The sequence below is a fragment of the Danio rerio genome, chromosome 2 (genome assembly GCF_049306965.1).
Source record: "Danio rerio strain Tuebingen ecotype United States chromosome 2, GRCz12tu, whole genome shotgun sequence".
NCBI lineage: Eukaryota > Metazoa > Chordata > Actinopteri > Cypriniformes > Danionidae > Danio > Danio rerio.
In genome coordinates, this window is record NC_133177.1 from 50,882,445 (window position 1) to 50,905,242 (window position 22,798).

General features: G+C 35.2%; 1 protein-coding gene across 4 annotated transcripts in view; it reads right to left on the reverse strand.

Moving 5' to 3' along the window:
• cul3a (cullin 3a) overlaps positions 1-22,798 on the reverse strand; it is a 37,730-nt gene that overhangs the window by 8,813 nt on the left and 6,119 nt on the right. For all 4 annotated transcript variants that reach the window (XR_012385077.1, XR_012385076.1, XR_012385075.1 and 1 more), the window contains 9 exon segments: positions 16,667-16,864; positions 14,165-14,278; positions 11,417-11,577; positions 11,208-11,322; positions 9,778-10,006; positions 8,097-8,242; positions 5,655-5,831; positions 3,891-4,061; positions 3,706-3,813 (listed from right to left, as the gene is read on the reverse strand). Coding sequence is in view for 1 of the 4 variants with exons in the window: in NM_199691.2 (NP_955985.2) it covers positions 3,706-3,813; positions 3,891-4,061; positions 5,655-5,831; positions 8,097-8,242; positions 9,778-10,006; positions 11,208-11,322; positions 11,417-11,577; positions 14,165-14,278; positions 16,667-16,864 (1,419 nt within the window). In the remaining 3 variants the exon portion in view is untranslated.

Consider the following 22,798-nt stretch of genomic DNA (forward strand, 5'->3'; position numbering starts at 1 on the left):
GAGGACTCTGTGCCAAAAGAGTCAACATCTTTGTTGTGTGATTACTTTAGATACTGGAAAGCTGATGTATTGCATAACTGGGTTATTGTAAGTCATTTATATGTTGCATCTAAAAGCTTGTGGAAAGCATGAAGCGTGTCATTGCTCGGCGACCATCAATTATTTTCTCAGAGGATGATAAACTAATAAAGATTGCTGCAGTTCTGATAAGTTTTATATATGGAGCAAATTAAAAAGCACTGGGTGTTTGGTTGTTCTGTGTTTCTTTAGGGTAATTAGTCTACTTGAAATGTGTATATTCAGAGTTTATGCAGGTTCCACAGAGTTAAATTTAAAACTTTTTAAAGATCATTATGAATGAAATTTTAGACTCATAAAGGGATAAAAGCTAATGAATTTTTCGAATGGCCCAGATGGAAAAGATTTTGATTAGCCAAATCAAAAAATGGTTAAGACATTTAATAATACAATAATACATTGATAATGAACAATTAAAATATTTTAGACTCTATTTCTTAGCTAAATATTTTAAATATTGTGTAAAAACAAGCAAGTTCTACTTGTATCTACACAAATGTTTTAAAAGTTTTAAAAACTATAATAAACTAAATCTATGCACAACAATCTGGTGCATACCGATCAATCCAGGTCAGTGTCCTCAGCAGTAAATACATGGAGAACTTTTAAACAAATGTTATTGTAAGGAAAATAATTAAATCATTATGATAAATAGAGTTAAAATTGACCTTTTTAAATAAAAAGTTGAAAGTTTTATTGAGGTGATTGTTGGTGATTGTATGGGTTTTGGCCAGATTGGGTAGCAATACATGAACAGGAAAATTAAGACCGGTTTAAAAAAAGATTTAAGACCTACAACACAATATTTCAGACGTTAAGACTTTTAAAGACCCTGCAGAAACCCTAATATTACCAACAAAGTATGAAGCTGATAGCTCAGTTCTTGTTACGTGCACTTGCTATGCAACATGCTAAAAAGTTCAATTTAAAGTTTGTCTCAAAAAAAGACATTTTCAACTGGCTGTGCCTGGAATACGCAGGTGTGTCACTTTGAATATGCACACACAAACAGCACGCCTCTATTAGAAATAATGGACTTGTGCACGCAAAACAGGCAATAAATGTACAGGCTATTTCACAGCACAAAGAGGTCTATTATCTATGCTGAAAAATAAAGCTGCAAAATTTATCATTTCAGCATTGATATCGCAATGTGATCATTCACAATAGTCACATCACAAGATCTGCAATGTTGAGCCTGTATTATAATTGGTCATTTGCATGTGCTTTTGATGTCTCTGACTGTATAAAATTTAAAAGCATTCAGGCACAAGAAATTGTACTGTAACTTTAAAAAAAGAAAAACTTTTATTATGAAATTACCGTATCTGAATACTGTTAGAAACAGAAAACGATAAAAGACTGTTTGTTTCAATTGTAACATTTTCTTTATTGTACAATCAGTCTAAAATTATAAATTCTTTTCAAATAGGGAGCTGAGAATCAGGTGAAATTGTATTCATTATATGGCAGAATAAAAAAATATTGCAATGTTAGATTTTTTCAATATTGTGCAGCCCTACTTTGCATGGCAAAAAAATCTGTGGACTCGTAGAAAAGTACATGCAACTACTTCTGATATGTGGTCAAGCAGAACATCGGAGCCTAACTAAAGTTTGACGGTGGGCACACACAGACAGTAGTCCGTTTTTTTTGTTTTGCCATAAGTCTGTTATAGAGACTATTTATTACGCATCTACTAGGTGATTTTTATTAAATGTTTTGCTTTATGTCTGTTTTAGAGACAGTTACAGATATTTGATAAAGATCTAATTTTTAACCTTTGGAAATTGGTTTCAAATTCACACTGTAAAACATCTGTGTGTAAAAAAAACTAAATTGCAATATTCAGGCATGTGATCAGCCGAGGACAAAAAAGGAGGAAGATGAGACCCCCTTCACAAAAAAAAAAAAAAAAAAAAAAAAAAAAAAAAAATATATATATATATATATATATATATATATATATATATATATATATATATATAGTTTTAATTAATTACAAAATATATTTTTAGAGATTTGTAGTATCATCTAAACTTATGACAGGTATTAGGTTTCTGGTATTAAATTTGAGGTGCCCGGCTGCAGGGCTAAATAAATGACATAAGAAGAGATGGCTTGCAGAGGATAATAACAAATGTGTGTCCTGGCTTCATCTACGGGTATAATGTACATAGAGCGCACGTGGTCCTGACATGAAAATGTGAGTGCAGAAAACGTGTGCACAGCCGCCACAGTTAAAAAGATTTCATAAGCTTGCATGTTGTCAGCGGGATTGTCATATTTGCACATTATAGGACTACACATTATCATTAAATTATATACACAATAGCTTAGGTAGATCTACAATTCCATCCCTGAATGGCGTCCGGAATGCAGCAGTTACTACTGTGCACAATGATAAACATTGAAGGGACAAACAATCAGGTCGTCTGCATTGATGACGTTCGCTTGCAGAACGTATTTTGGGTATTTGTGTGTGCGTTTGTTTGTATGTGGGTGTGTCGTTTCATGCGTGTGTTACAGGTACGAACGGCATTGGAGGATCCGCATTTCGAATTGATGACGTTGGCTGCGGACGCTGGGTTTGTGCCACCAATCGCTGGTTGGCGTAGCGTTTAAAAGCCGAGCCCAAACTGCAATGGCGATCTCTCTCTCTCTATATATATCTCTTTACACCTCTCGCTCCTTCTCGCTCTTACTCTTTCTGTGTGTCTCTGTGAGGACAGTATCTCCTGCGAGGGCTAGTCAGAGGGAATGTGTTTTGCTTATGTTTAATGCTCTTGTCTAAAGTTTTGAGATTTGAATGTGCAATATGTTTGCTTATGAACTTGTCCAGTTAACTGACATGTTTAAAAGTGATACCTCGGAGAGGGTGTAGGAGTAAGTCGCGAGATATACATATACAACAACGAGATTCATATTTGTATTAGTTCATTAGGTTCAGAAGAATGTGCTGCTTTGTGTATGTTTTGATTTTAGTCAGAGTAGTTTAGTTAAAACGTTTGGTACGTTGAAGAGGTTTCTTTTCATGCTTTTGTTTTCATATTTAGTTTAGTTTGTTGAAAACAGTAACTGAGTTTTGTTATATTGAATTCTTTGATTTAAGCACATCTAACTACTTCCTCTTCCCCAGGTAATCCATCATTTATTTATTGTAAATATTTTTCTTTTACTGTAAAATATATTTTGCACTGGTTTCACTGGAAGTATGGCCAATAAACAAATTGCAGTGATATCTGTTTTTTCAAGTCATTTCTTTCTCCATCTGCTTGTCACACACACTAAACTATTGTATTTTATGTCACATACTCTTAGTTTAACTTCTAAAAGGACTTAACAATGACGATGAACCTCAAGATGAGCTTGAAAAGCTTGGATGAGAGTGAGGTTGGAAAATACGGATATCCGTAGTTATACAAAAGAATCACATCCCTGAATATTGTTCAAGAAAACCGTGATAGGTTTATTTTGCCCATATCGCACAGCCCTAAGAGCTACTCAAGTGTGACTAGCAAACATTTGTTTCTGGGGCTCTGCAACTATAATTAGCTTATCTTAAGAACAGCAAAAGTCAACCTGGCATGTTTCTGTGTGCGTGTGTGTTTGTGAGCGCAAACGCACCTGTGATGTCTGCAGATGGTGGCGGAATTCATCCATAGTTGTATTAGAAATGCTCATGTCTCTAAACATGCCCTCCAGCTTAGAGGTGAACTGACAACCGCACTCGGTCTGAGAGAGGGAGAATATTATATTATACACAGAGGAATCCAGCGAATAAGAGCGATGATGAGGGAGACGATGTTCACCTTTAGTTTGGAGATCATATTTTTCTCAGAGTCATCTGAAACGCTCTTATTGGTTAAAAGCCTTCTGGCCAGATGCTGTTTGTAGTAACGTTCGAACACATCCTTCTCCTGCATGAACCTGAACAGAACCATGGCCTTATCCAGGATGGACTCCACCTCTTGCTCTGTCAGCTAAACACAAGTACGAAAAGTCATGTGTTAGTATCATTGAGGAATTTTAGCAGATTATTTGTGCTTTTATGATTTTAAGATGTTCAGTTTTTGTCACAGTTTATGTGTCCGTGTTTTTAATGTTTCTTTCAATAATTATATATATTTTTCAAGTGACTTTACTTTCATTTAACAATACTTTATGTATTAATTATAACTATGTGATTACAAGGTATCAGAATTGTATTTTGATTGTTTAATATTCAAATATAACTACAGTATTTATTTTGCACTGTGCATAACTTGTCTTTTTTTTATTTATCATGAGCATTAGCTTATAATTAAATGTAGTTTAGGTTTTAAGAATTGATGTTTTTGCCATGTTTTCTCTATTATTATATTTTATTTCAATTGACTTTATATTCAGATAGGACTTTCAGGACACGTATATATAACCTAAAGTGACATTTAAAGGCTTAACTAGGTTAATTAGGGTAACTAGGCAGGTTAGGGTAATTAGGTGAGTTATTGTATAATGATGGTTTGTTCTGTAGACTATTGAATAAAAATATAGCTTAAAGAGGCTAATCATTTTGACCTTAAAATGTTTTTGAAAAAACTAAAAACTGCTTATTCTAGCTGAAATAAAACAAATAAGATTTTCTCCAGAAAAAAAAAAATATTATTAGACATACTGTGAAAATTTCCTTGCTTTGTTAAACATCATTTGGAAAATATAAAAAATAAAACAAAGAGGGGCTTATAATTCTGAGTTTATTGTATATAACAGGTCAGAATTTTATTTGAATAATTTTGCATTACATACAATTACAGTATTTATTTTGCACTGTGATTAACTTTTTTTTTTAATATTTCAGTTTAGTTTAAGTTTTAGGAACTGATGTACTTTTGTAATATATTATTGTCTGAACATCTATTACTTTCATCCCAAATATTTTTACTTAGCTGTTTATTTCACTTTTAATACTGCCAAGGCTACATTTGTAATAACGTTTTCTTTTAAATGTGATTTTATTATTTAATATATTTTTAATTATAGTATATGTCAGTTTAGTTTAAGGATTGATGTTTTTGCTATATTTATATTTTTCTCACTATTATTATATTTTTCTTTTAATTTACTTTATTTTCAGATAAGACTTTGATTAACTATAACACTGTTATAATAAGGTGTCAATTAAATAGGTCACAATTTTTTAAAATAATTTAGCATTAAAATACAATAACAGTATTTATTTTGTACAGTGAATAACTTTTTATAAATATTGCCAAGGCTACATTTGTAATTAAGCTTTCTTTTAAATATGATTTTAATCGTTTATTTTAACTTAATTTTGATGAACATTTTTAAACTACATCAATAAAAACATACTTTATAGTTTGCTTTGTGTGTACATTCATCAAATAATGAATATTTTTTACACATTACATCAATCTTTAATAAAATAAACTATTTATAACATTATTTCCAACTTTACAAGACAAACTAGCAAATTAGTGTTCATTTGGCAATTTCATAAATACCAATTTACCAACTTTAAAACCAAGTTTTTATCTAAAGGTGCTAAAGATGATCTACAGAAAATGTCTTACCCCCTTCACTCCTTTCTTAAGCTTGTCGTCGATGAAAAGTGAAAGATACTCTGGCGATCTGGAGTTAAGATTGAGGAAATACTCAAAGTCTCCAGCGATAGTTTGTTTAAAGAGCCTGTCATTGTTGAAAGACTCCTGAAGGAACCGGTCGAAGCGAGACTTTAAGTCCAACAAACCCTAAATGACCAACAAGAAAAACACAATCCTTATATTATTAAGTCTGACCTGCTAAACCACAGCAGATATGAGTAGATCAGTTCAGTAGGGTATTGCACAAAAGTCAAATTATAAAAGCGTTGCAAGAATTGTTTGACATTAGAAAAATGTAAGTATATAGTTAAGAGAAAACCCGAAAATATGGAATCCTTTTATAGGATTTCTGTAGAAAGCGGATATGAATCTTTTATCCATATAACCTGCTATTAATTTACCATTGTTTTGATACCTTTATATTGTATTTGTATGCACATGAATTTATTTATTTAAACACTTGTACTTGTATTTTTATTATTTTTAATAATTTTGTTTTTGTTTGTAATTTTAAAAAGTCAGGATAACCTAAAAAGCTTGGCTTAACTTAGTTTAAAATATCCTGGATTAGTTTGATCATCAATTTTATCCATCTTATCTCTCAATACAGAAATCTGAAAAGCCAAATATAAATATGAACATATATACAATTATTGCTAATAGAATTTAACATATATATTTTAAAGAGCCCATATTATACATGAAATAGGGTCATATCTTGGTTGTAAGGGTCTCCAACAACAGTCTAATATGCATGCAAGGTCAAAAAACACTTTCATGGTCTTATAATCTGCATTTATTTTTACCTAATTATCCCAGCGACTCCTGTATGAATCGTTCAGTGATTCATTTGTTCCCAAACCCCTCCTTAGCGCGAAGCTAATCTGCGCTGATTGGACCGATGACAGTCTGTCGCGATTGGTCGACTGCCTTCAGTCAGAGAGTGAAATGGCCAATAGCTAATCAGCAATTTAAAAAGTAATCACAGTTCATACACGCTAGATAGTGTAGGCGTGGATTTTAGCTGCCACACACACACAAACACACACACACACCTCCGGACGAGAACGCTCCCGCTTCCGCCCGCACCCGCCAGGTTTTAGCCTTAGAACCCGCCCCGTATTCTGCCCGCCGCGCCCGATCCCGCTAAAGAGCGGGGGAGAACAAAACCGAAAATCTGTATAAACACACACACAGCACCAAGCATAAAGCTCTCGCTCGCTCGCTCGCTCTCTCTCTCTCTCTCTCTCTCTCTCTCTCTCTCTCTCTCTCTCTCTCTCTCTCATACGCGCGCGTGCGCACTAACACACAAGCACCAAGCAGACACATCTTTCTCTTTCTCAGGCAGCCCGCTCCCGTCCCAAATCAAACCCGTTACCGACCGCTCCGGCGATTTATTCGGAAATTTATTCCCGCGCCGCAGAAATCTGGCGCGGGGACAGCCGCGGGTATGCACACCTCTAACGTTACCACGGAGCTCCATAAACAAAGCAGCACGCGTCGCGTTTTTAACGTGACTTTGCACGCGATAAGAGAATATAGCCAGTTAACCTGATACAGTACACTCGGTTACAAGTAACAAATCACAACTAAATACATTTGCAAGCTAGAGTCAACGAGGCAACAACTTTAACCGCACGTACTTACACTTGAGAAATGGAAGAAACCCATCCTGATGTCCATCAGTAAGTTACTGATCCTTCCTTTAACAAACGCAGATGAAGTATTCTTTGTAGCATGTAGCTTCCAGAAGTTTCCAGTAGTTTCCAACTGCTTGGCTATAATGCTGAGGTTTCATCTTTGGGTAGAGACTCAATATATCTATCTGCAATGTGACTTCAATCGACCGGCATGTTTGTGTGCGTGTGTTTGTGGGTGTGTGTGTGTGTGTGTGTCTGGGTTACTGCGTCAGAGGGCGGGGCCTCAGGTTTGAAATCTCCCGGGTTTGCGCGTGCACGTGAAAAACTTTGTTTCGTTCGTACGTCATGGCGAAACACCTAATGAGTCGGTATCAAGGCGACTCGTTTGAAGCACTATGAATCGACTCTTTTATAGATGAATCAACAGTTTTAAACACTGTATTCTTACAGATTTCAGCCTTAGCTGGATACTTCACTTCACTTAGAGCTGTGTTACACACTACATGGAGGGGAATTTTCAAAAACCCATAATATGGGCTCTTTAAATGGAAAGTATTTATAAATAGCCAAGAACTTGCCTGTTTGTTAGCCTGCTCTGGAGTAAAAAATAATAAGTCTCCACAATAACTTAATTTAGCCTGCTTACATGCTACTGTGTCGAGGCTAAATACAGCCAGGATAGGTTGATAAATCATGAAGTAATTTCTTGTTTTGCTTTTGTGCAATATCCCTCTGTTCAGTCTTTCAAGTCCTCATGTTGGTGAATGTGTACCTGAATGTAGTCGACAGGGTTTTTCCCCTCTCCTTCCTCTGAAACAAGTGCTTTCCCCTGCTCTCTGAGGTACCAGCTCATGCACTCACACATTGTCTTCAGACCATTAGGAACTCGACCAAATAACTTATACATGCACGCCAGGTCTGAGAGAGAAACACAAGACAAATTCAGTAAAACACAATGTGTGGGACAATAAAAAAACACATTATTCTTTTTATAGGGTTCCCACTTTAAGCCAAACATTAAATTCCCTGGCATTTAAAAAATCTGAAAGGGATAGTTCACCCAAAAATGTACATTTACTCATCATATTCTTCAGTGGTGTCCAAACTCATTCCTGGCAGGCCGGTGTCCTGCATATTTTAGTTCCAACCTCAATTAAACACAGCTGAACCAGCTAATCAAGCTCTTTCTAGGTATACTAGACTTCCAGGCAGGGGTGTTGGAGGAAGTTGGAGCTAAACTATGTAGGACACCGGCCCACCAGGACCGAGTTTGGACACCCCTGATATACTCAGACTTAAGCAGTTCAAAATGTTCATGATTTTTTTTTTAAATGAAGAATATTAGTAATCTGTAAACTTTGACTTCCATGCTATGGAAGTTAATGGTTACAGGTTTTCAGCTCTGTTTAAAATATCTTATTTGTGTTTAACAGAAGAAAGCAAATCATAAAGGTTTTGAAGCAAATACAGTGTACATTTTTATGTTTGGGGTAAACTATCTCTTTAATTTCCATGACATCTCTTAAACATAAAAACAGACTGTTGTTGTGCTTGTAATAATTACATAATATTAAAACAATAGTAAAACAAAAACACAATATTCTAATATATGTTTATAGCCATTATGAGAACAACAATGGATATTTTACCATTGTTGGTTAAGCATTTGCCGTTTGCGTGGTTGTGAAATGCTCTCTCTCCAAAGTTAAATAGCATTATAGCAGTTTTACAAACATTAAATTGAGCTTTTCTTTCATATACTTTTTAACACTCAGTTCTTGAAGTAGTCATTTAGAAGCCAAAACCGCTAAAATGTAGATTACCCTGACATGTTTGGCTTAGTTAAGTACAGGTAGGGTCTGGTGACTGCATTTGACTTCAAAGTTGATTAGCCTTAAAATGGAGCTAAAAATAGACTAACCATTACAGAAGGCATGAAACAACAACAGAAAATGTTACATAAATCAATACAAATTTTAAAGCTGGGCAAAAAATGTATCCAGATTAATCGCATCCAAAATGAAAGTTTGTTTTGACAATTTAAGTGTGTACTGTGTATACTTCTTATGTACCTTTATATATAAATAAACGTAGGCAATAACACGAAGGCATATATTTGAGAAAATGTTTATTTATATTTATACAGTTTGCATCCCATTTCCATAATAAATATATACAATATACAAACATTTATTATGCCAAAACAAAATTATATTTTGGATGCGATTAGTCGCAATTACTTTTTGCCCTGCCCTAATTTTGAAAAATGGAGACTAAAATTAAAACAAAAACCCTGATATTCCATGACTTGGACAAAAAAAAAAAAAAATGAATTCCCTGATTTTCAATGTCTAGAATGGATCTTTTAAAATTCCACAAAACTCCATGACCTGTCAGAATCCTGCTTTCAATCAGGGATAGATGATGCTCCAAAAGCACAAGCGGCTGCTCACCTTCTGTTTTTCCATTCTTGAGCATGTGGACCAGTCCCGAGTTCTCCATCTCCACGATGGTCTTCATGTGTTTGGAGATGAGCTCTCTCTCCACCACCTTCACGATGGGCTCCTCTGTCGATTTATCCAGACAGTGCATCACTCGCTCAATCTCTTCGTTTATCCGAGCCTCTACTTTCTTGATGTAGACACTGGCACTGTTTTCTGCTAGGAACTTTTGGCTTTCCATCTACACAGAAACACAGAGATATTTCAGTCAAAACAACCAGCCAATAATAAATAAGCAAATTGATCAATTCAGGTCTGAACAATGAGTTTTTCTTGTTAGTAGTTGATTTTGACTAACTGTATTTTTTGATGCACTTGTCTAATTGATCTAATAGTCTAATTGAAAAAAAAGATGTTTTAGTCAATATTTTTATGCAACAGGAATTACTTTTTATACATTATGGTTTTTTTTTTTAATGTTATGACAACTGGAAAGCTGTTTGTCAGAATATGAATAATGTATTTTATTAAAATGTATATATACCATTTCTAACTCATTTGACTTCTTACAAAAATTACATTAATTTTTAAAAGTCTTTGAAACGTTTCTTTTCTTTAGAGGAATTCAATTGCTCATTACAAAAAACAAAACAGTATATTAGAATAAGAAGTTTCATGCACATTAAAGCTTAAATCATTTGTTTAACTGAAAGAGGAAAACAAATACACATGTATACATAGACAAACACACGCATGTATGTTTTTGTGAATTGTGAGGACATAAATTTCCATTGTGTTTCTATTGCACAAACTGTTTTTTGTATTGCTCTAACCCCACCCTACCCCTAAACCCAACCCTCAAAGAAAACTGCATACAGTTTTACTTTACATGAAAAAAACAGACATCAGCATCAAACATGTTCTCATATTTCACCATCTTCTTGTAATACCTATATCATACCCATGTCCTGATATGTCACAAAAACAACTACACACACACACACACACACACACACACACACACACACACACACACACACACACACACACACACACACACACACACACACACACACTATTTCAGCTAGTCGCCCTGATGTAATTTGTTTTTACTTTAACAGTAATTAAAACAATTATTATATTTATATTTATTATATAAATATAATTTATATATATTATATTTATTATATTATATTTATTATTATTATAAATGTTATAAAACGTTGAAATAATAGTAATAGTGACCAATAATAATAATAATAATAATAATAATAATAATTTAACTACCTTTCATCACATGCATAACTTTGATTTAAAAATATATTAAAATAAAAAAATGGTTAATTCTAATATTAGTTATACAACACCAAAATTGTATCACGTTTTTGTCATTTCCAAATCGATGACAAACAGATTAAAGCTGCTATTAAAGCATCACCCACCTGGAAGAACTCAGCAGACATGTCTAAGAACGGGATTTCAAAATCCTCTTCGTAGACGGAGCGACCTTCTAAGCCCAAAACCATCAGCATCTGACAGGCATTCCTGATGGCTCCCCTGCCAAAAAACATCACAAACAGGACAAAAAATGAGTTCTTCTTCTACTGGGCATGTGTCGGCTGAAAGCTGATGAACAGAAGAGGTGACAGACCTGTCGACCACCTCTCCTCTGCGCTCTCGAGCGATCATGTCCAGCAGAGTCTGTCGGAGATGATCTCTGATGCAGCCATACCGCACAACCTGATCTCTGAAGATGATCAAGCCCAGATTGTAGACGTTCTCCACATTATTCTGCTGGACGTACACACGGTCCTAAAGAGAAAGATAATAAAAAAAATAATAATAATCTTCATACAGGTTTGAAGGTGCAAATTCAGTCTGTAGGCTGATTTATACTTCTGCAACGAATACGCGTGGATGGTTCAGCGATTTCTTTGAGCGGTCGCATATCCTTCGATACACAGTCGCTAGTGGTGTAACGGATCACAAATCTTATGGTTCGGAACACACTACAGTTTTTGAGTCACAGAGCGAACCATTTCAGCAAAAAAAAAAAAAAAAAGACAACAAATATTATTTGCTTTCCCTTTATTACAAAAACATTACTGCAAAAAACTTTTGATTTTAACAAACATAACTAAAAATAAAAATCAATAACCAGATAAATAAATAAAAGTGAATATTCAATACTGTGAAAAATGATCTTTGCTGATAATGCTAAATGTATAAATCTAACATTATGATCAGAGCTTGATATTAACGCCCACCAGCCCGTCAAATGCAGGTAGGCATGGTGAGATACAAGCGATCCACGCTCACTGCCATGATCGAGAGTGCTTAAAAGCTCCCGTTTCCTTGCGCAAAAGAACTGTGCCTGGAAACACAACTGATGCGATAGTTTGTGTTTGAAATAGATTGAAAAACTGTTGCTGCATTTGCTTTTAACAGATTATTACTGGGCCTAATGTTAACCATGTGCACGTGATCATCCTATCACTATCGCACACAGAATGTTTTGCAGCTGCTTTCTTTTGCACGCAGTTAATATGGTTTAATCCCCCTTTACAGTAACGTTGCTTTAATAGGAGATAAACTCTTAATTTATGTATAGCTACCTGCTGATATTGGACCTTTAGCCAGGACAAACTACGGTGTATAGATTTAGATAAATGAGAATACATTTTTTAAAATGTCAATTCTTTTTTAAGAACGTTTTTGTTGAATAAAAAGTTTATGTATACAGATATTTTTAACTTGTTTTGATGCATTTTTAAAAAATTTGTGGCAAGGAAATAATTAGTTTGGTGTGGCCAGAGAAAAAAAAGATAAACCCCTAAAAGCCTGTTGAGCCCTAAAAAGTCATGTGAAATAAAAAAAAAGTTAAGGAGGCATGTGGACATAACAGATAATTTAAACCAAGAAATCTTAGCATGTTAAAGTCAAATTTATGCATATAAAACATATTTTCCCAACAATAAAATTGTGGCTTTTTTACTAGCCACTCTGAAATTGCGTGAGCTAGTAACGTTGGAAAACTACTAGCCACAGTGGCTTGGTGATCAAAATAGGTGGTGTCAAGCTTTGATTATAATCCTTGTACAACATATCATGTTATTTTTTTGTCTAATTTTCAATTAATGATTCAATACTTCACTCATAAAACTTTAAATTATATTACTATACGTTTTATTTTTAAATACTTATTCAGTGGCATATTTTTGGTTATTGTTGATCTACTGCCATCTATTGGTTAAACAATGTAATTGCTACAACTTTTAACAGCGTCAAATTGCATTAAGCAGTGATTTTTATCTTTACCAAAAACATACGACCATAAACATCTCAACTATAAACTGTTATCCAAGTACTTCTGTGTTATTTGATTGTTTGTGACTAACTGAAAAGTGTCAAAAACGAATCTCTTTCTCGATCAAACACAGATTTGAATGGAGCACACAGAAGGATTAATGAAAATATGCAAATCGTCATCATTTATAATTCATGTTGCGTGAGTGTTTGAATTAAGATCCCAATCTTTTATTGATTGTGCAGGTTTAAAATGAATTTATAAATGCAGGCTATACAAGTAGTGACAGAAAACATATTTAATAACCTTATGCCGTGTTCACAAATAAATCAAATACTTTGGAGTTTATTCGCGGTCATTCATGCGTCAAATTCGCTTCATTCCCGCATTAAATTCACTATACAATAGACACGGATTTGCGTCATGGGCATGGTTTGGGTATGAAGATAGCTTAATTACTAAATAGCTAACATGGATTTTATTCAGACAGAAGTTGTGCTTTACGTGCTTTAGAAAGGCTGAAAAACAGTGTGAATTCGTTTGGCGCCATGTTCACTACATCCTTTCGAAGGTGCACCCAGCTCTGTGAGCTCATAAACTCCTCCAGAAACTTAACCTGGAGGAAAGAAGAATTCAGCGGTGCGTCTGACTGAGCCGAGCCCAGTTTGATGAACTGTTGTCGGTGTGTGCAGGAGGATTTTCCCCCGGGACACCAACAACAGGTGCTACGTCATAATCACGCCCCCCACAAGAGCAAGCTACTGATTGGTTAACGCAGTGCGAATGTCAGCTGAAGTTCAGATTTTCGAACTCGAGCGATTCGCGCAAAATGCTCAATTCGGGCGTATTGCGCCATTCGCACCGCAGGATGTCTATTCGCGCGTTTGCATTGACTTAACATGTAAATCACTTGCGCTTGCCACTTCTTCTGCATCTGGTGTGAACACAGCATTACACTCCTAATTACCATTATCAAAACTTCTCAAACATTTTTTCATTCTTACACTACATTAATTAATTTTGGCATTAGTTGACATCTCAGCCCCTACCAAAAAAAAAATAATAATAATAATAAAAAACTAAATCTCTTACCATGTACATCAAGATGTCTCGAATCATGACCATGGCAGTCTGATGATCATTCCACGCTTGATTTAAAGTCTGCAGGAAATTGTTATTTAACGAGTGAAGCACGTCTTCTCGAACCTGAAGAGAGGAAAAAGAAGCCAAGCTGTTATAAGAGCAGCTCAAGCACATGGATTTTTTTATCCACCTGTGCATACGATGACATCACCCTGTGAACAGGTCCACCGGGACAGGCAGGTTTCCACCATCTGCTTCACCTCCAGAACTGACATCATTAACAGCCAGCACCAGAGACAAAACCCCAGAGTCCTCATTAAGCTATATATAAATATATATGTATAGCGAAGACGTGAGACAGATCTGATCATTACAATCTCTTTGTTCTAAATTCACATGCAGCTAAAGGGTCTTTTAAACCATAAGCAGTGGGGAAATCGCTTTAGGACAAAGCCTCTTGTGGCATACAGCTTAATAAAAACATTTAGGATCTAATCAATAAATGCTTTGAGACAAGAAACTCCAGGTGAATAGGAAGAACATAAATAAAATACTAACTCAAGTTAACTAGTATTCATCAACATAATTCCCCAGTTCAATAATAGCACAAAGAACTGCAGGTTTTCTAAAATGCCATGTTTAAATATAAAAATGAGCCATTATTGCATTTTTTTAAAATGAAACTATTATTATTTATATACCTATTGACAATAATTTCATTATTATGAATTGCTTATTCTAATTATTTAAATGTATGTAATTTTACTAATATTATGTGTGTAATGTGTTTTTGATTTAAGGTTGTCTTTTTTAAAGGTGCTGTATGTACGTTTTTGACTCCTTTAAAGCATAAAAATACCGTAATATGTTTGCAGATATTTAAGAAACATGCTAAGTGAACATGTTTATCTGAGAAAAAAAAATTCACTTGAGTCACATATTCTGCTTTGAAAATGTGCATTACATGCCGGAGCGTCTGTCTTTGTTTTGGTTCCGTTTACCTGCCCAATGCCAGTTTAGCCAATTATATTTCAGCACCGGGTTGCCATGTTGGAAAACCACATATTTCATTCATTCATTTAGAAAGGCTCTCAAAGCATGCGTCCATGACCAAAATGCGACCTCCGGTGGACAGTGGCAGACTCCGAAATGAGACACAGATTCAGAGGTTAATCATGTTAAATAACATGAGGTTATTTAATTAGCACATAATATAAATATTACGAGCGTAAACATTAGGTGAGCATGTTACATTGTAGCCCCGTGTCCTAACAACACACTACGTGACGGGATTTGCAGTGATGCACTAGTTTGCACTAGACGAAACATGATAGAAATTAAAATACAGCCATTAAGAAGCACAGAATATGTACTCAATCACAAAATGGTAAGGTTTATAATCTAATTAATACATACTAAACCTCTTTAACATTATTAAATGTAGATGCTGAATCACTGGTATGTGTTGGCTTGCACTCAGTCACAGTTCTAAAGTTCAATGTCAAATGGTTTAATTTATTTACAAGATCTGAGGTGAACTATCTGCTGCTGCTTTCAGTAGTATGGCAATAAATGTCATGTAAAATGGCATTCAAACTCACATTATTAGCATTTAACACTGAATAAAGCAGATGAGGTGTACCTGAGGTGATTATTGTCAGTTTCTAATGTAACAATTTGAGGTGTTGGTTACAACAAAACACTCTTTTTTTATTGTGGTAAATATTCCTATCTTGTGCTGTTGCTTTTATATAGAACATGATTTAAATAAGTCGAGGTCGCTCCAGTTAGTCCATAATCTGGCAACCTGCACTTGCATTCCTGGATCAAAACAAATGCAATATCCAGTTCAACCACAGGGTGTCAAACTTACATAATGCACCTTTAAAATCTGGCAGGGGCAACAGATGAAAATTAGCTTGTGTGGCAATCTATGGCTTATTAACAGTTTGTACTGTTGATTAATGAGTATTGTCCCTGTTAAATAAAATAAATAAAACAAAAACATGAACTCATTTGCATACAAGTTAGTTTTAAAATTCTTGTTTTATCTCTACAGTGTATTAGAGGATTTTGGAAATTTCTTTTCTCGGTTAAAAACTGTCAGAATCTAGCTATTTATAAATATATATATATATATATATATATATATATATATATATATATATATATATATATATATATATATATATATATATATAAAAACTATGATGCTGTGAAGATTTATGGCTCAGTGAAGACTCTTTTTGAGAAATCATCTTTAAAAACATAAACTGTGATCGAAATATACAGACAAATAAAGAAAAAAGTACAAAAGAAATATCTGTAAGCGTATTGTGGGTATTTTCTTTACCTTCCCTTACAAAACATTATGAAATGGCAAAAAGCTCAAAATCTCAAAGCATTTTGTCGTGTCTTGCATTAGCGCTCAAATGATACATTCTAATCTCTAAAACCCCGTGTTTTATTTCTTCCCTGAGACAGATGTGAGAGTGACAGAGGAGCTCATACTTTGTTGATGAGGTGTTCGGTGACCACCTCTCGCAGTCCCGTGTAGAGCTTCTCCCCATGTTTGTGCAGAACCATGGTGTAGGCGTTCCTGTAGAGCTCCTCGAAGCTCAGCCCACTGTTATTCTTTCGCTGGATCTCCTGGATGGCGTTCTTCAGAAGATCCCATATGTTATTCACATACTTCTCATCCATGGTCATCTGCGTAAACGACAAAAACAAAATATTTAAAGGTCCTATGAAACTAAAATAAAGCTTTTGTCGTGAGCATCAGTACTGTTAGTCTTTAAGATATATATAATCAAGTGTGAAACCGATATAAACATTTAAAGCTTGTAATTTGGCACTTACAACAAATTGATCAATGGTTTTAACCACGTCACCTCATACTTCAGTTTCTCATTAAATCCTGACCAATCAAATGCTCTCTAGAATCCCGCCCCCTTCAAGACGCTTCTCATTTAACGCACCTCTCATTGGCAGAGTGGTGCTAAAACAAAATGTTACTGACTGTTTTTTAAAGGGGGAGGAGCTACTCTATGTCCAACCCTCCCTTAGTGTTTCGGTTGAGATTACGTCAAACATTAAATGAAAAATGCACATTTCAAAGCACTTCACGAGACCTTTAATAATAGACATGCAAAGATTGTCCGTCCAGAGTCTGGATTTCAATGGCTTTCTGCATGATTTGACCTGACCTCCAGCCAGTCTGTTATGTTAGCAGCGGTGATGGCAATAAGGGTGCACAATATAATCGTAACACAATTATTAACGCAATAATATATGCAATATAGAGCAGACAATGATGAACTACAGTTTTGACATAAATATGAATTACATATATTTTATGCAATGTTTTTTTTATTCTAAATTTGACCAATCAGATGGGACCTTTCAATCTTTTTTCCCACCTGCGCAAAAGTTGCTGTTCTGCTATTGGCTGAAGTGACCCAAAGCTGAAAATAAACACTACTGGCGGGAGTCGAGACAAGACAGGAGTTTTCACTCATTCATAGTGTTTTAACGAATAAATGTTTGCACCTACACTGAGTTTTTTTTTAATATGAATTAAATTAATTATATCTGAAAAACATATTTTACCTGTTTATTTTAATAGTGTCAAATAAATAAATGATTTAAAAAAAAAAGCAGATAAAACAGAATTTTACTGGGGAAATGTTATATCTTAATAAATATCTAATATAGTATATTTCTCCAGTATCGTGCAGCCCTCACAGGCAATAATGTGTTATAGAGATGCTTGTGCTCACCTACAGCTGCATTTTAACATCTGAACAATATGTCCTATACATATCTGGTGGAACAAACCTCATAACTGTCACCCGGCTGAGCATTAAATCTGAACTCTCTGCTCCATGTCAGGGATGCTTATTTTAAGAATTCTGATAGATTTATGCTATCAGTTAAACATCTCCATTTTTAGCATTTTTCTTTTAAGGTATTTTTCAAAATGAAAACATTCTGCTAGAATTTTGCATATCAGTCATAATTGCGTTTAGACAGAGAAAACACCAGTCAGGTTTAAGATGCTTTGCCTAAAAAAGTTCACAAAATATCTATAAAACAAAAGCAAAAAGCTATACATACAATTATTAAAATATATTATTAGCACATGCTTGTCCTTGTACTTTGCGAAATAAGAAAAGGGAAAAAATATATAAACCGTGGAAAATTACAAATGTAGTTTGAAAGAAAAATATTTTTTAGTATAAAAAAAAAAATTATGGAATAAAAGTATAATGGAATAAAAACAAAATATTTGTGTTTGTATATGCTGTCAATTATAGTTTTTAGAGGGAAAATCCAAATTGGCAAAACTTACCACAACAATTGTAATTGGTCAGGAAAACTTAAACAGGTGCCGTTAATAAAACATGGAATTTCTCAAAATTAAAACTTTTTTGGAGGGATTCATAATAATCTTATTTTGCAAAGCAGAATTGTTTTCCTATGTGAATGTGCATTAGTAAGTATAAGGAAAAAACTAAAATAATAAGTATAGGAAAATGTAAAATTATTTGCACTTCAAATCAGTGTGCTTATGATTAAAATAACTTAGAAACTTTCCACCAACTGGAAATTTGCAATATTAAGCAGCCTTATAGCATGTTTTTAGTAGAGATAAAACTGAAAAATAGACAGTAGCCATTCAATAGCCATGTCATTATTATACATATTTATGTTACACGTTACAATACTTTACAATGTATCGAGTAGGCCATGATGTGACATAAACAATACTATTACTACAGTATTAATTCATTTTTGTTAATGCTTGTCAATGAAAATGTTGTTAACTAATGTTACAAACATGAATTTGGATTTTAAAAATGCATTATTACATGTTGAACAATGATTAATACATGCAATGCATGTATTTATTATTAGTTCATGTTAGTGAGCACATTATCTAACATCAACTAATGAAACCTTATTTCCTCATTTTGACCCATACTAATTATCTTTGCTATTGGACAACATCAATCAGTTTGAATTAAAACAGCATGCATGTGTAACATTAAAATCCTTCTTTATAATACTACATTTCAATACAATTAGGATATTGTATTGAGAACTCGTTTTGTACAGATCAGACATTGTTAGCATAACACTGAAATTCGCAAGCATGAAATAAGCTTACTTCAGCATGAAAAAATAAACACCGTCATTCAGCTAATTTGGTGCCAAAAACACAGCATTATTATTGTAGAAAACAGTTGTGCTGTTTCATATATTTGTGGAAACCAAGACTTTTTTCATGGATTGAAAGTTCAAGAGAACAGCATTTACTTGAAACATTAATCTTTGATCTTTAAAAGTAAAAGTAGACACCCCTGCCCTGCTATACAAAACTATACTGAAACCCCAACCTTTTGAAAGGCAGTGTATCGCCTTATATACATTTTTCAGACCCCGAGACCCACCATCACAACCTTGGAATTACATAAAAGGAGATTTATTCAAAACAGGGACAAATGCAGGCTGTTTCAGGCTTGTTAAAAGTTAAATAACTGACTTACAACAATCTAATGTGCATTTAAAGTGCCTGCAGGTCACTCGCTCATATGCTCAACCCCTGGCTGATACTGGACCAGGAAAATCGATTTCCCTTTACGAGCAAACCTACAGCACATCTCCAGATTGCTTCAAGTGACTCAGCAGAGCTAATCTGGCAAAGAACAGGTCTGATGGCTAATCATATGTGTGAATTACATTTTGAAACAGCCGTGACTAATTGTGCATGTCAAAACAATACTTCAGCACAGCTCATGCTAATTATAATATAATGCATAATCATTATATACAGCTCCTGGTCTGTCATGATGGATCAACATGCATTAGCTAGGTTTCCATCCACCTATTTTTATACACATTTCGCAATATTGGAAAAATAAATAGATGAAATAAATATGCCAAGATGTACATACATTTTAATAACATGCAATAACGTCAATAACTTTTTCTCCATTACGAAAAAAAATAACATGCATCAATTACAATGGACATTTCCAGCACGAGTTTTAAACAAGTTACATTTGGTGCGTAATAATCGATATATAGACAAAAGCCGTGATTGTCTTGCACATCGTGTGAGGAAAGTACGGTGATGTGATCCGTAGTAAATCTCCGACGAGGCTATGCTAGAGGCCATGATCTTTATCCTGCTTGTTAGAGTAACCGACTCCCATGCGGAGAGTCGCCGGATCAATCCCAGCTCGGAGCGGGTTGGGTGGTGTAGGACCGGCAGGGTTACATTGGTGCCGTGACCAGGATGGGAGTGAGGTTTAGGGGGATGAGTGTAACAGAAGACGGCCAGCTAGTGATGTGCTGTGCAGGTAGACCTCACTCCTCTGACCTCTAACGCTCTATTCACATGGGGCTTCAGAGTCAACGCTTGATAGAGTTGAGCAAGTCCCAACTTCTGCAGCGAGCAACGCCACTGAAGCAGCGCTGATAAATCCACAATGCAGTTTGGCAACGCCTGACGTCACCAATTCAAAGTGAATGGGAAGCGTTGAAGCTGATGCCCCATGTAAATGGGGCATAAGGGCATTCTCACACTATGTACAGTTGCCTTGAACCGGGCCGAATCACACTTCGTCTCAACCGACAGCCTGCACTCACATCGCATTCGGGCTTACGTCATCGATGATGTGCTGGTCAAAAGCGCTCTCGCTCAGCACAGGGGAGATTTCTTTAGTTATATCGTTTTAAGTCATTTGAGATGCAGTGACAAGCAGTCAAATATTTTGCTAAACAGATCAGCCACTTTTGATGCTCATAAACAATTATAAAGTGCGGCAGAAATTAGGAGGTTTGCTAAAGTTGAAGCTGTCATGGAGACAGGGGTTTGCGTCTTTAATAAAATATAACAGTTTGCGTTCATTGAACAGTAAAAATGATTAATAAATGCATACGAAAAGTCACGTCAAGTGCGCTTTGCACTCACACTACAGTTCACACCAAGTGAACCGCACTCTGGCACACCTCTTCCAACTGGGCCAGGGCCGGCCAAGTGAACCACACCTGAGGCTGATTCAGAGCACACACTTTGCTATCCGAACCGTGCAAAGGCCCGTGTTCGAATCGTTTTCAGAAATGTGAGAGTACACCCTAAAGGTGTTCTAGTGACAGAAGCTAGGGGCCATGGTCTTTAGCCTCCTTATTAGAGCAATCGACTCCCATGCAAATAGTCGCCGGTTCGATGCCAGCTTGGAGCGGGTTGGGTAGTGTAGGAGCGGTGGGGTAACATTAGAATGCTATTATGAAACATGCTCAGTAGGCATGGGATAATAAACGGTTTAATAAAGGTTTACCAAGGTTTGGAAAATTCAAAATATTAAAATCGTTCTGTTATACCATTCCTAAGGTATACTGTATGTAAATGGTTTTTTAAAGCTTTTTTATGTATATGTATATATATAAACTTATGAAGACAGCAGAAGTCCATGATTTATTTGAAATATTAAGCCTGACATGTTTACTGCTCCAAAATATTATAAATGTTCCCTGTAATGAAATATATTGTTGAATGGGGACTTTCTTTTTTACAGAGACATTTAAAAAGAGCATATTTTAGAGCAGTAATCACAACTTAGTAATATCCAATTTATTATTCCAAGGCTATCATACTGTCAGAATCTTATACCAGCCCATGTCTGGTGCTGAGTTATACATCATTATACATGGTATTTGCACATGCTTTCAGGTTTAACATTAGCAAAATTTACTACAAAAGGCTGTAGTTCACTGAGAAGCTACTAAAATGACTGTCAATATTGCAGAATGGCTGTTTGCGAACCGACTAATCGCATGCTGATCGGTTCTGAACACATTTCCAAGCAAAACAAAGCAGAGGTTTATAATTGCTATGCAGGTTTACCAGACTGTAATGTAGAATGCGCACAGTCATTCATTCATTTTCTTTTCTGATTAGTCCCTTTATTAATCTGGGGTTGCCACAGCAGAATGAACCGCCAATTATTCAGCACGTTTTTACGCAGCGGATGCCCTTCCAGCCGCAACCCATCTCTGGGAAACATCAACACACAGTCATTCACACTCATACATTCCAGACAATTAACCTACCCAATTCACTTGTACCGCATGTCTTTGGACTGTGGGGAAAACCGGAGCGAACGCAGGAAGAACATGCAAACTCCACAAAGAAACACCAACTGACCTAGAATAGTCTCGAATCAGCGACCTTTTTGCTGTGAGGCGACAGCACTACCTACTGCGCCACTGCGTCGCCAGGATGCGCACATATTAGCATAAATGTAAAGAGCAAGGCTATTAAGCAACCTCTATAAACAGCAGGTTGAAATAAGGCTAGCATTTAAACATGAAACAAAAGCCTCGATACAAAAACAGCTATTAATTGGTTTATTTTGATAGAACTACTGTAAACGTTCGATTGTCAGAGTGCAAATTCTGCCGCTCTTGATGCTGGCGCTGTGAATATGGACAGTCAAAAGTCAAAGTTCAGTGTTAGTATCTCCAGAACAGAGCTTCTCGCACCTCCAAAAGCCACCACGTGTTCATTGCATTTCGTCTTTTGAGGTGTAAGTATTTATATTATATCAAAAAAGGGCCGAAAGTGGCTTTTAAAAC